The 12909-nt window shown below is 35.4% G+C and overlaps 1 protein-coding gene across 1 annotated transcript in view; it reads left to right on the top strand.

Annotated features, from left to right (window-relative positions):
* Positions 1 to 10208, top strand: part of TMPRSS11A (transmembrane serine protease 11A) — a 51473-nt gene extending 41265 nt beyond the window's left edge. The window contains exons 7-11 of the mRNA XM_041726882.1: positions 303 to 341; positions 2271 to 2442; positions 6377 to 6636; positions 8166 to 8308; positions 10047 to 10208. Coding sequence (XP_041582816.1) covers positions 303 to 341; positions 2271 to 2442; positions 6377 to 6636; positions 8166 to 8308; positions 10047 to 10208 — 776 coding nt within the window. The remainder of the gene's footprint in view (positions 1 to 302; positions 342 to 2270; positions 2443 to 6376; positions 6637 to 8165; positions 8309 to 10046) is intronic.
* The last annotated feature ends 2701 nt before the right edge of the window (positions 10209 to 12909 follow it).

The raw sequence follows: 12909 nt of genomic DNA, 5'->3' as shown, positions 1-12909 counted from the left end.
TATACCCTGCACCATTAGGAAAACATAGTTCTGTATTATTACAAACTATGTGTGGGTTTTAATCATCCACTATTTGTACCTTAATCACCTACTGCTTGAGAATGTATCAACCTAATTAGAGACTGTCTGTGAATCTCTATAAAAATTGTATACATATCCTATGTATCGGGCTGTCATCCTCCTGATTATATTATACTCAATGTCTATATGGATATAGTCAATAGTCTCTGATAATTTCTGGTCATTGAGGACAACTAAGAGAATATCACATTATCATTCTTTGTTCTATTTTTTTTTTTCAGCAATGACCTCATCAACAGGAAAGCTAACTGTCCAAGCATGTAAGTCCAGTTAGCTTATAAAAGCAAGTTAAATTTCCACATCAGAAAAGACAATATCTTCAAGTATTACCTCATAATTTTCCATCAATGTCACATATTTTCTTTGGAAGAGAGTAACAATTGGACAATAGAGTTGGACTTTTTTCCAACTCTGAGATTGATCTTTTTCATCATGTTCAAGAAAAACATATTATATGGTGGGAATCTGGGGGCAATCTGAAGAAATTATGTATTTCTGTCTTGGAATGTATTTCTGTCTTGGGCTTGCTTTTCTAATTTTTAAAAATGCTATGAAATATTCTTTCTGCTGAGAAAATCATGAGAAAGCAATAAATGGGGAGGATATAGACAGTATTGTCTGTGATTGAGCTATAAAATTTTCTTAATACGTTCATTTTCATGGTTTATAGCAGCTCTACCCATTCACTTCATATCACTGTGACCTAAATTTTGAAAGATTTATCAAAGTGGTGATGAATTTGAGCAAAGGTATTCATGCATTTGCCTCTGTGTCTTGCAAACACACTATATGTTTCTATTCATTCATTCATTCATTCATCAAATGAGTATCTTTTTCACAACTACCAAGTGCCAGAAAGTGAATACCACTATGAATAAGACACAATCCCTCCTCAAAAATGAAGAATTCAAAGGTAGGGGAAGACATAAATCAGGAAATGTTAAAATGGTGTGATAAATGCTACAACAGACAAAGTTCACAATGCAATTGACAGTCAATCATAGAGTCAGCTTAACCTGGTCTTATAGCATCAGAAAGTGATCCCTAAGACAGGAGAATGGAGAGGCCATGAGTCAAGAGACAAGTGAGAAGAGTGTCCTGGGAAGGGGCAGTATTATGTAAAAATGTCTTCAGAAAAGCAAGAACATGGTCATTTCCTGCAACTGAAAAATGTCAATGTAACTGGGAAATAGAATGGAGGTTGGTGAATATAGGAAATGGGTATGATTAATAGTGATCAAGGATCAGAACAATGATGAAACATTTTGACTTTATTTGGAGGACTATGGGAAGTCACTGAAGGATTTACACATATAAGAAAGATCATTCAGTTTTCAGTACAGAGAATAGATTAGCAGAGCAAGCCCGGAAGCAGGGAGATGAGCTGGGAAGCTGCTGCTGTCCTCCAGATGAGAAAAATAGTAGTCCAAACCAGAGTAGTGGCAGAGTGGTAGAGATTTTTAAAATGACTAGCCACAATGCAGCATAGTCAATATCAGTAAAATGAGTTTTTTTTCTTTTGATATCCAATTAGTTGGAACAAGAATTGAACTACCATATATTTTTTTTTTATTAGCACCAGGGTCTAAACAGTCTTAATTCTTAGGAACCCTAAGCAGCAAAGTAATCTCTGATCTGATGCATATTATAGAGTACATATTTATTCCCACCAATATTGAATGGGGTGTTTATGTGGAAACATGGAACTCTTCATCCTGAAGAGTGAGAAACTGGTTATTATACATTAACCCAGGCACACCTTAGGAAGTCATGCAGTCATGCAGAAAAATGTATGGGAGAAAGAGTTCCAAAAAATGGGCAATTACTTGTCTGGTGAGTTCTTCTGGTAAAGACACACACTGGATCATCTGAAACTGGGAAGCAATAATCTTGGTAGGAGCTCCCAGGACATCTAGATGATGGATACCACCTAAGTCCTCAGGGCACATACTTTGTGATATGTCAACCCTTTGTAATTTAACGTAGTTTTAGTAGGCAATATATATCCACATCTCTAAATACAGGATGAGCAAAAAACATCAATATACCAGGAAGCACAGAGGATAGATATTAGTATTGCATATGTTTATATAATGACAAATGCCAGTACATTACAGTTCTCTATTAGGTACTCTGAATCAAAGACAATAGAGACGTTTCTTATAACTTAATGATCTTATCTCTTATAGGTTGTGGTAAACGAGTTGTTCCATTAATAGTCAATAGAATAATGTCTGGAGACATTGCAGCCAAGGCTGCCTGGCCTTGGCAAGCTTCCCTTCAGCGTAATAACATTCATCAGTGTGGAGCCACCTTGATCAGTAATACATGGCTCCTCACCGCAGCACACTGCTTTACGAAGTAAGTTACTGACTGTAACAGTTTTCACTACTGTTGAAAAACTGAGTTTTATTATGTTCTGAGTAATAATCAATGCCCCCAAGTATTACTGAGATAAATGAGAAAATTTTCTTTCTGGTTCTTTTCTAATATAATGTTATAGTTGCATACTTACTTGCAAAGTTAGTGGGGGTGGCAGTCATTATCCTAGCACTCATTGGTCATGGCCCTACAGGGCTTGGGGGGGTGTTTAGAGTATAGTTGACACAAATGTTACATTAGTTTCAGGTGATTCCATTTTTCTATATGTTATGCTATGCTCACCACGAGTGTGTCGGCCATGTATCACCACAGAATGCTATTACCATATCATTGACTATATTTCTTATGCTGTGCCACTTATTCCTCTGACTTATTCATTCCATATTTTTCCCATCTCTCAATGCCCTTCCCATCTGGCAACCACCAGTCTGTTCTCTGTATTTATAGGTCTGATTCTGCTTGTTTACTCTTTTTTTTAATATAAATTCCACATACAAGTGAAATAATACGGTATTTGTCTTTCTCAGTCCAAATTATTTATTTTTAGCATAATATTCTTTAGGTCCATCCATGCTGCTGCAAATAGCATGATCTCATCCTTTTTATGGCTGTGTAATATTCCTCTGTGTGTGTCTGTGTGCATGTGTGTACACATCTGACAGCTTCTTTATTCGTTTATCAGTGGATACTTAGGTTGCTACCATATCTGGGATATTATAAGTAATGCTGCAATAAGACATAGGGGTGCATATATCCTTTTTCTTTCAGTTTCTTTTTTAAGTTTTTATTTAAATTCCAGTTAGTTAATGTACTGTGTAATATTAGTGTCAGCTGTACAATTTAGTGCTTCAACACTTACATACAATACCCAGTGCTCATCATAACAGTTGTACTCCTAATTCCCACCACCCATTCAACCCATCCCACCATCCACCTCCCCTCTGGTAACCAACAGTTTGTTCTTTACAGTAAAGAGTCTATTTCTTGGTTTGCCTCTCTTTTTTCCCTTTGCTTATTTGTTTTGTTTAAATTTCACATATGAGTGAAATCACTGGTTCATTTCACTTAGCATAATCTCTAGTTCCATCCACGTCATTGCAGATGGCAAGATTTCATTTTTTATGGCTAAGTAATATTCCGTTGTGTATATATATATATTTTAAGTAAATAAACCTTTATTCACATTCCAATTTTAACAAATCATATCCATATTCATGTTTCCGTACAGTAATTTATATAAAAAATGTTAAATTTTAAATATACTTTATTTTTTTTAATTTTTTTAAAACATTTTGTTTATTTATTCATAGAGACACAGAGAGAGAGATGCAGAGACACAAACAGAGGGGAAGCAGGCTCCATTTAGGGAGCCTGATGTGGGACTCAATCCCAGGTCTCCAGGATCACACCCTGGACTGAAGGCGGCACTAAACCCGCTGAGCCACCAAGGCTGCCCTAAATAAGTACTTTAAAATAGACACCAGTCACACTAGCAAGAGGGAAAATTTATATACAATATGTGCTCTAGTACGTAAAATCAAACTTTTTAAAGTGAAATTTAAGGAAAGTGTAAGTTATCACATCAATTACATATAGAAATACAAATACACCTCCACAGATCATTAACTTTCCCCTAACAATGGCAGGACTTTCAAAATCCTAATAGAACCAACCTGGTTTCTTTAAGAAGTCAATGCCACACAGGAAAAGAATTAAAAAATAAAAATAAAAACAGGTGGACATTTTAGATTAAGAGGCTGAAGAAACATAATCAAGTAAAATGCATCAGTCTTGATTGAGCCCTGGTTCAAAAACAATTAGACATTTTGCATATAAGGTGACATCGTAGTTTTGACTTAGAGTGCATATATATTTTTTTAATTAGTGTTTTTGTTTTCTTTGAATAAATACCCAGTAGTGGGATTACTGTGTCATATGTTAATTCTATTTTTAACTTTTTGAGGAACCTCCATATGGTTTTCCACAGTGGCTGTACCAATTTACATTCTTGTCAACCAAGAGTTCCTTTTTTCTCCACATCCTAGCCAACAGTTGTTTCTTATATTTTTCACTTTAGCAATTCTGACAGGTTTAAGGTGATGTCTCATTTGATTTTGATTTACATTTCTCTGATGACCAGGCATGTTGAGCCATCCATAAGTCTTCTCTGGAAAAATGTCTATTTGGGCCCTCAGCCCATTTGTCAGTTTCTTTGGTGTTTAGATGTAGAAGTCCTTTTTTTATATTTTGAATATTAACCTTTTATCAGATATATCATTTGCAGATATATTCTCCCATTCAGTAGGTTTCCTTTTTGTTTTGTTGATGGTTTCCTTCACTGTGCAAAAGATCCCAAACACCCAAGGCAATCTTGAGAAAGAACAGGGCTGGAGGAATCACAATCCCAGATTTCAAGATATATTACAAAGTTGTAACCAATAAAGTATGATACCGGCACAAAAATAGACACATAGATCAATATAGCTGAATAAAGTTCCCAGAAATAAACCCACCATTATGTGGTCAATTAATCTACAACAAAGGAGGCAAGAATATACAATAGGAAAAAGACAGTCTTTTCAACAAATGGTGTTGGGAAAACCATACAACTACATGCCAAAGAATGAAACTGGACCACTATCTTATATCATACACAAAAATCAACTCAAAGTGGATTAGAGACCTAAACGTGAGACCTGAAACTGTAAAATTCCTAGTAGAAAAGCACAGGTAGCAATCCCTTTGTCATCAGCTTTAGAAACATTTTTCTAGACATGTCTCCTTGGGTAAAGGAACAAAAAGCAAAATTAAACTACACCAAAACACTACTATTTTGAGACTACACCAAAATAAAGAGCTTTTGCATGGTGAAGAAACCATTAACAAGACAAAAGACAACCCATCAAATGGGAGAAGATATTTGCAAATTAAATTCTGACTTTTGATACCATAGTAAATTCTGCCTACCTGAGTCTAAATCTGCATAGAGACTTAGATTCTTAAAGTTTGAAAGACATCAGAGTTCAATAGGTCAATTTTTTAGAATACACAGATATCCCTTATGCAGATGCCTAGTTTGGCATTGAATATCTCAAAGTAATGGAGAGCTTACTAGCTCCAAAGTTTGCCAATTTTGTGGTAGACTGTTCTACTTTGCAAATATCTTTAAACACTGAAAACCAAATCTGCAACCTTATTACTTCCACCCATTGATATTTGTTCTTTCACCTAGAAGAGCAGATATCAAATTTCTTTCTTTCCCCATAGAATGATTGGTTTAGCGCTACCTTCAGCCCAGAGTGTGATACTGGAGACTGGGGATCAAGTTCCATGTCAGGCTCCCTGCATGGAGCCTGCTTCTCTCTCTGTCTCTCTTTGTGTGTGTTTCTCATGAATAAATAAATAAAATCTTTTAAAAAATCATATTCTCAAAAGAGAATTATCTCATTACCCCCCTGTACTCTATTCAAGTGCCCTATTTTATTTTATTCAAAGCCATTATTACTGCTTGGATTTATTTATCTGTTAATTATTTATCTGCTTTGCTCTCTTTCCTTCCCTGGAATTGAATATAGCCACCAGCAGGCACATTTTCTGTCTGGTTCACTACTTTAACTCCAGCACTTCAAATAAGTCTCACCATATAGGATTTCAATAAATATTTGTTGAAGAGATAAATGAATGATAGTATATATGCTTTACAGTTCTAAAATTCAATCATTCTTTTTTAGATTTTAGCTCTAAGATGCTGTTTGTACACAGTTTATCTTTCAAAATAGTAATAGACTATATTTAAAGGTCAAAGGAAACTATCATTACAACCAAATATTTTTAAGATGGAATTTTTAAATTAGCCTTCATGCAATTATTATAGTGCAGTTTATATATTCTGTTCATTTCTAACCTTTTCCAGTAGTGCAAATCCACATCAGTGGACTGTTAGCTTTGGAACAACAATCAATCCTCCGTTAATGAAAAGAAGTATCAGAAGAATTATTGTCCATGAGAGATATCACTCCCCAGCAAGAGAATACGACATTGCTGTTGTGCAGTTCTCTCCTAGGGTCACCTTTACTGATAACATCCGCCGGGTTTGTCTGCCAGAAGCCTCTGCATCCTTCCAACCAAATTCTACTGTCTATATCACAGGATTTGGAGCACTCTTCTATGGTGGTAGGTATCTCAAAAAGGACCACGGGCACTATGTCCGATTTAGGACAATATGGTTTAATCTCCATTAATATTATCTTGCCAGCCATTCCTGCACAGCTTGATTAAATTAGAGTTCTTATTTTGTGCATAACAGAAATTCAACTTTCACTAAAGCAAAGATAATAATAAAATGGCAAACTTGGCCCTTGTAATTTAGAAGTCAATAGAGATATGAGCTTGGTTTCAGGCATAGCTGGATTCAGGAGTCTGTATGATGCCATTAGGTCCTGAATCTTCCCATTTCTGGCTCTGTTTTCCCCTAGGTTGCCTTCATGTGGAGGGATTCTAGCTCCACATAGTGTCAAAGGTGGCCAACAGCTCAGGGTTTATGTCATCTTCTCCTAATAGATGTGGAGGGAGGAACATGTCTTCTTTGCCGGAATCTACATTAATCCCTGAAAAGGTCTCTTTTGGCCCTGCTTGTGTCCAGGGGTCCTTGGATTGACTAGCTAACTCAATACTCACTTCTGTGCCCATGCCAAGAAAGCCAGGTTTGTGAGAGGCAGCCTGGTCAGAATCACATGGAGTAAGGGAGAGGCAGTTCCAAAAGGGTGGGCTTCAAGGAAGACGTGAAAAAAGCAAATGTTCCCTCAGCAACACTAGAGTCTATGTCTATGTTCTGTTCTCTACACAACGCCAGCCGTACATCAGATGTGTTGTCATCCTCATATCCACCTTCACTCCAAGACTCCCTCCCTTTATGCCCCACCTTTGCGAGCCTCCCTCTACCCTTTTCATCTCCTCCTCCCCCTTGTTTGTTCCACTACTCATTTTCACTTTCCTCAGCCGCCTTACGAGTTTCCCCATTGCTCAGCTACAATGTCCAGTGGCAGCAAAATCTGCTTCAGAACTACAGAGATTAATTGAAAAGTGATCAGCAATAAGAATGCTGTGTAGAGATAGTCTCTGATAACGAAGCTTCCATGGCCCTCTCTAAAATGATTTAACTCGATATCCTAACTTAAACTTTTCATGAATAAAAATGATTTTGTTTTTGTTTTTTGGGCAAATGTAGTCAGATACACTCTGGATTGTAAAATCTCACCTAGTTACAGATATATAACAACAGCAAGAGAGTTTGCTCAACTCTGGGAAATGTTTTTCTTCCTAGTATAAGTATTTATAAAATGTGATCAGCATAATAATTATAATTTTTAAAAATATTTTATTTGTTTATTCATGAGAGACACAGAAGAGAGAGAGAGGCAGAGACAGAGACAGAGAGAGAAGCAGGCTCCATGTGGGAATCCTTGGACCCTGGGATCCTGCCCTGAGCCAAAGGCAGACCACTGAGCCACCCAGGCATCCCAATAATTATCATTTAAATGTGTCAGATTCCAAAGGGAAGTTGATTCTCTAGAAACTGCTTACATTAACCTCATTTTGTATTGATAATTTTAGTATGAAATAGATTAGAAAAAAGTCCACTCACTTCATTCTAGCTAAGGATGTTGATTGTAAACTCTAAAATTCCTTTGTTTTCCCTGAAGGGAAATCCCAAAATAATCTTCAAGAAGCCAAACTGAAAATCATAAGTGATGAAGTGTGCAAGCAACCACATGTATATGGCCATGATATAAAATCTGGAATGTTTTGTGCTGGATATCTGGAAGGAATATATGATGCTTGCAGGGTAGGTAGAGAGAGATTATTTTAATATCATTAATTCAAAACATGTTTATCTCTTTCAAGAAATAGTCTATGTTCTTTATGTTAGTACCTACACAAATATCTTGTCAGTTCAGTAATTTCTAAATGCAAATTTCACAACACAAAACATTTTTAGGTGTTTTATTAAGCAAAATGATATAAGCAGAGTTTCTTTGATCCTATCCAACAACTAACCACCAAAATTAAATTTTCTTAGTACCAGAAGTCCAAAGATTCATAAAGCAGTCCCCTTCTTTAAAGGGCTTTCATCTAGAAAGGAAATAATCATGAACAATGAACTGTGATGAGAAGTTTTAAATAATATAATGGAGAGCAAATATTTTTAGGGTGAAGGGAACATTTTGCAGCAAGTATCAGAGAGATCATATTGAAGGGTATGAGGCCTGAAGGATAAATGGCCCTTGCCCAGTGCAGAATAAAAGTACAATTGTCCATGTATAGAAAGAGTGCAGCAAAAATTATGAAGGCATGAAATTATAATTCATATTTGAAGGAATTCCAAGTAATCAGTTGGGTCTCAGCATAACGAGGATGATAGGGGAGAAGCAGTTAATGCTTAGTGAGAAGATGGATTAGACCATGTTGAGACTACTTGGTGCCCTTTCCAGTGCCTTCCTCTGCTGTCCAATAGCTATTCTGAATGTATATTTTCAGACAAAGATCAAAAGTCTATTTCTTCCTGGAAGTTCTTGCTTTATAACATAGGATTCTTGAATACTCCAAGCAGGTGATGCTCCATGATGAAAGGATCAAAATTGTTTTGAAATCAGGTAGCAGAAAGCTCTGCCCAGAGTCCCACAAGTTACACATGGAAACTTCTGTTGAAAAGGAGCAGGGAGTTTTGTAGTATACAGGTGGGGCAAGAGCAGAATCTGGTACGTATCCAGACTACTCAGTTGCTGAGAATGTGGAGGGAGGCAGTTGGAATTCAGAGAATGCACAGAAAATTCCAAACCATGATGGACAAGAGGAAGGTGGTAACAGGAGTCCATTTGCAGACAAGATATGGGAGTCTAGGCAAATGGTGAGATTAGTGATATGTCTCAGGAAGGACGTGGTCATAAAGAAATCTCACTGAATTGAGGAGCAGAGGTAAGATTCCTGCTCCATGACTGTGCAAGTGAATTTCTATAGCCATAGAAAAATTGGGGAAATTATCGAGAAAGTGAATTAGGAACAGAGTCCAAGACAGGAATACAGTGATTATAATTGAGGTGCATGGTGAGGGGTTTAGTTTGTCCAATAAAACCGAGGTCCAAACACCCTACTTGGTGTCAGAAAAAAACCAACACCAGCTAGACTCTCTGTGTTGTGTACTTGAAATTTGCCAGTAGACCTTAGTCATTCTCAAAATACACACACACACACAGACACACACACACACAGAGTACCTGTGTGAAGTGATAGATGTGTTAATTAACCTGACTGTGGTAATCATTTCACAAAGTATAAGTATGTTAAATATCTTGTTCACATTAATATATACAATTTTATTTCTCAATTATATGTCGATAAAGCTGAGAAAATTAAAATGTGGAAATTGAAATTTAAGGCTTTTATAACTTGAAATCTACATTTCAATTAATTATCTATAACTGGTAATCAATACATATGCTTTCTAATAATAAAATATGTGATTCATCAGAATATTTTAAGTAATAAGTTTTATATTTAGCTAATTTTCTTTCTTTTATTTTCAGGGTGATTCTGGGGGACCTTTAGTTGTAAAGGATCTTAAAGATACCTGGTATCTCATTGGAATTGTGAGCTGGGGAGATAATTGTGGTCAAAAGAATAAACCTGGAGTCTACACAAAAGTGGTTTATTACCGAAACTGGATCACTTCAAAAACAGGCCTTTAATTTGCTATAAAAGTTAAATATTGAGAGCTGTAAGTAGGCCTTACGTGTATCAGAATTTAAATATTCAGAGAATGTAGTGCAATGAAGTAAGATTAAATGACCTTATTTATTTTAGATCACCTCAATCAAGCAATAACCTATAGCCCATTTATAAGGAGTTTAAGTCCTTATAGATTTGTAAAGGAGTAGGTCAGTTTAGTCTGGCAGGAAGAATACAGCAGAGACACTCAGTTGTTACATCATGCAAGTTGAAGTATAAAAAAGATGTAATGAAAACTTTTGAAAATAATCCATGAGATTTTTAGAATGTCTTTGTCAAGGAGGTCCCCTTAAGTGGGAAAGTTTTTGATCTCTTGGAGTTCAGGAAAACCTTACATATTTTTTTTTTTTTATCATTTCCTCTGAGCTCACAAATACTTCCTTTTCTTTTTCCTTATTATTCCAAGTTTTCCAAAGAGATTTTTCACCATAATACATTTTCTACTTATAAACCTTTTGGAAGGATGCTTGGGGAAAAAAAGTTATATCTAGGAAACAAATTATGGTGATAAATCAAGCCAGAGATCTTCTAAACCTTCTCTATTATGAAACTTCCCTAATTTTTTGGTGGTTTTTTAAAATAACACACAGAGAAAGAGAAATAACCCTACCCTCAGATATATCCAGAGAAAACCGATTAATAAAAGAATATACATAATAATTAGCTAATCAAAAATGTATCTTTGTTACAAAAGCTGGGGGGAAGATGATGTAATTTCATGAATCATTACAAAACAATGGCCCAAAAATTTGACATTTCATAGATACATTTACCGTGTTGGAGCCACCAGGAGGTGGCTGTGCACATTACTGTAAGGTTAAATGCCTTGAAAAAAATTGATAATTTGCTAATATGTTGAAGACTTAATGAACCTTGTCTTTCTACATAGAAAAAAATATTTATACCTTTAATTGCTGCAGCCAATTATCTTTATGGCAGTAGTCTAATTATTGCAACCATGAAACACTAATTTTTAAAAAATTTAATAAATATAAATTTTAGGGACCTACCACACAGAACACATGAACAAAGTGATCTGAAAAACCACATATACTGCCTTAGTAAAGTGTGTCATGAAGACATTAGGAAAGTCAGGCTCATGTATGGAGTCCAAATATAAGCCAAACCATTGAAAAATTGAGTTACTTTATAATAATATCTCCCCATGGGCTATTGATAAGGCATGAAAATAGTTCTATAATAATCTAAAAGACACTAACAATTTATTCACACACACACAAAAAAAATCCATAACCTAGACTCGTAGAATTTTAAAGCTTAGGAAAGACTGCAAATCATGCAGGCCAATACACCTACAGTTCAGCCAGCTGAAGCCAGGAAACGTAAATGACCTGGTGAACCTATAGGTAGTTTGTACCCACAGTGGGCCTAGAACGTAGGTACCAATTTCACATGCCTTTTCCCTTACAAAGTCCCTTTCTTTATGTTGGCTAAATGAATTTAATTTTTTTAAAAATGTCTCTTTCTGATTATCTATATTTATTAAATACTCAGATCTATAAGAATTTCAGTGACTTCTGTTGAATCTATTTTAAATTTAAAAACTCTTAAGAATTTTAAATGATGTGATTCACTTACTTGGGCAGCTGGTTAACAATTCTCTGAACTCATTTCAAGGTAAAGTTGCTTCTCCACATATAAAAATATATATAGGATTGTAAATTAGTTGATATTATGGTGGTAAGATATAATTCTGACTTTTTAATGTTAAGTTTCAAGAAATGTTCCTAGAGTTATAAACTTTGTATTGCTAAACTGTTTTGTGCAGCTTTTCATTCTGGCCTACATATAGGCAAATATTGATATATCATTTTAAATCTAATAATAAAGTTGATGATCAGAGCATTCTACAAATAATATCACTGGATCTGTGTTAGGCCAAATCTTAGCATGAATCTTACAACTACTATTAAGAATTGCATTTCTTTTAAATAACTAGTTTGGGGCATTTTGGTTATTGTGATAACCAAAAATATCTCCACACATTGACAAATATCCCTAAGGGGCAAACTGTCCCCTCTTGAGAACTACTGTTCTGAAGGCAGTTGATCATTTTTAGAAATGCAAGAGATGGAGCACCTGGGTGGCTCCAATTGGTTAAGCATCTGAAACTTGGTTTCAACTCAGGTCATGATCACCATGAGCCTGCTTGAGATTCTCTCTCTCCTCCCTCTGCCACTCACTCTGTCTCTAAAATATACGAATAAATAAAATCTTTGGGAAAAAAATGCAAGAGATACCTCAAAATTATGACACTGAGTATTCAAAAATTATGGTTTCCTGATCAAACTGAACATTCACTACCATGCTTCTAAAAGAAGTAGTGAAATAAAACAGTGGCTATTTCAAATACAGACAGATCTCCCTATATACAATGTGCTTGAAGGATTTCTCTCATACCCTCGCCTAGACTAGAGCATATTTATGGAGTGCCAATAACCATTACCATGAAGATAGACTTTGTAAACATCTCCTCTAGTAGAGTTCCTCCATCTTGACCACAATCCACCATAGAAAATATATTCCACACCACAGCTCTATAAACATATAACAAAATTCATATATATTTAAAATATTAAAAACTGAAACAAAAGTTTCATAAAACAATACTTATCCTACTGAGTGCAATAAAAATCCAAT

This window comes from Vulpes lagopus, chromosome 12 (genome assembly GCF_018345385.1).
Source record: "Vulpes lagopus strain Blue_001 chromosome 12, ASM1834538v1, whole genome shotgun sequence".
NCBI classification, from domain to species: domain Eukaryota; kingdom Metazoa; phylum Chordata; class Mammalia; order Carnivora; family Canidae; genus Vulpes; species Vulpes lagopus.
This window is presented reverse-complemented; position numbering and strand designations above follow the sequence as displayed.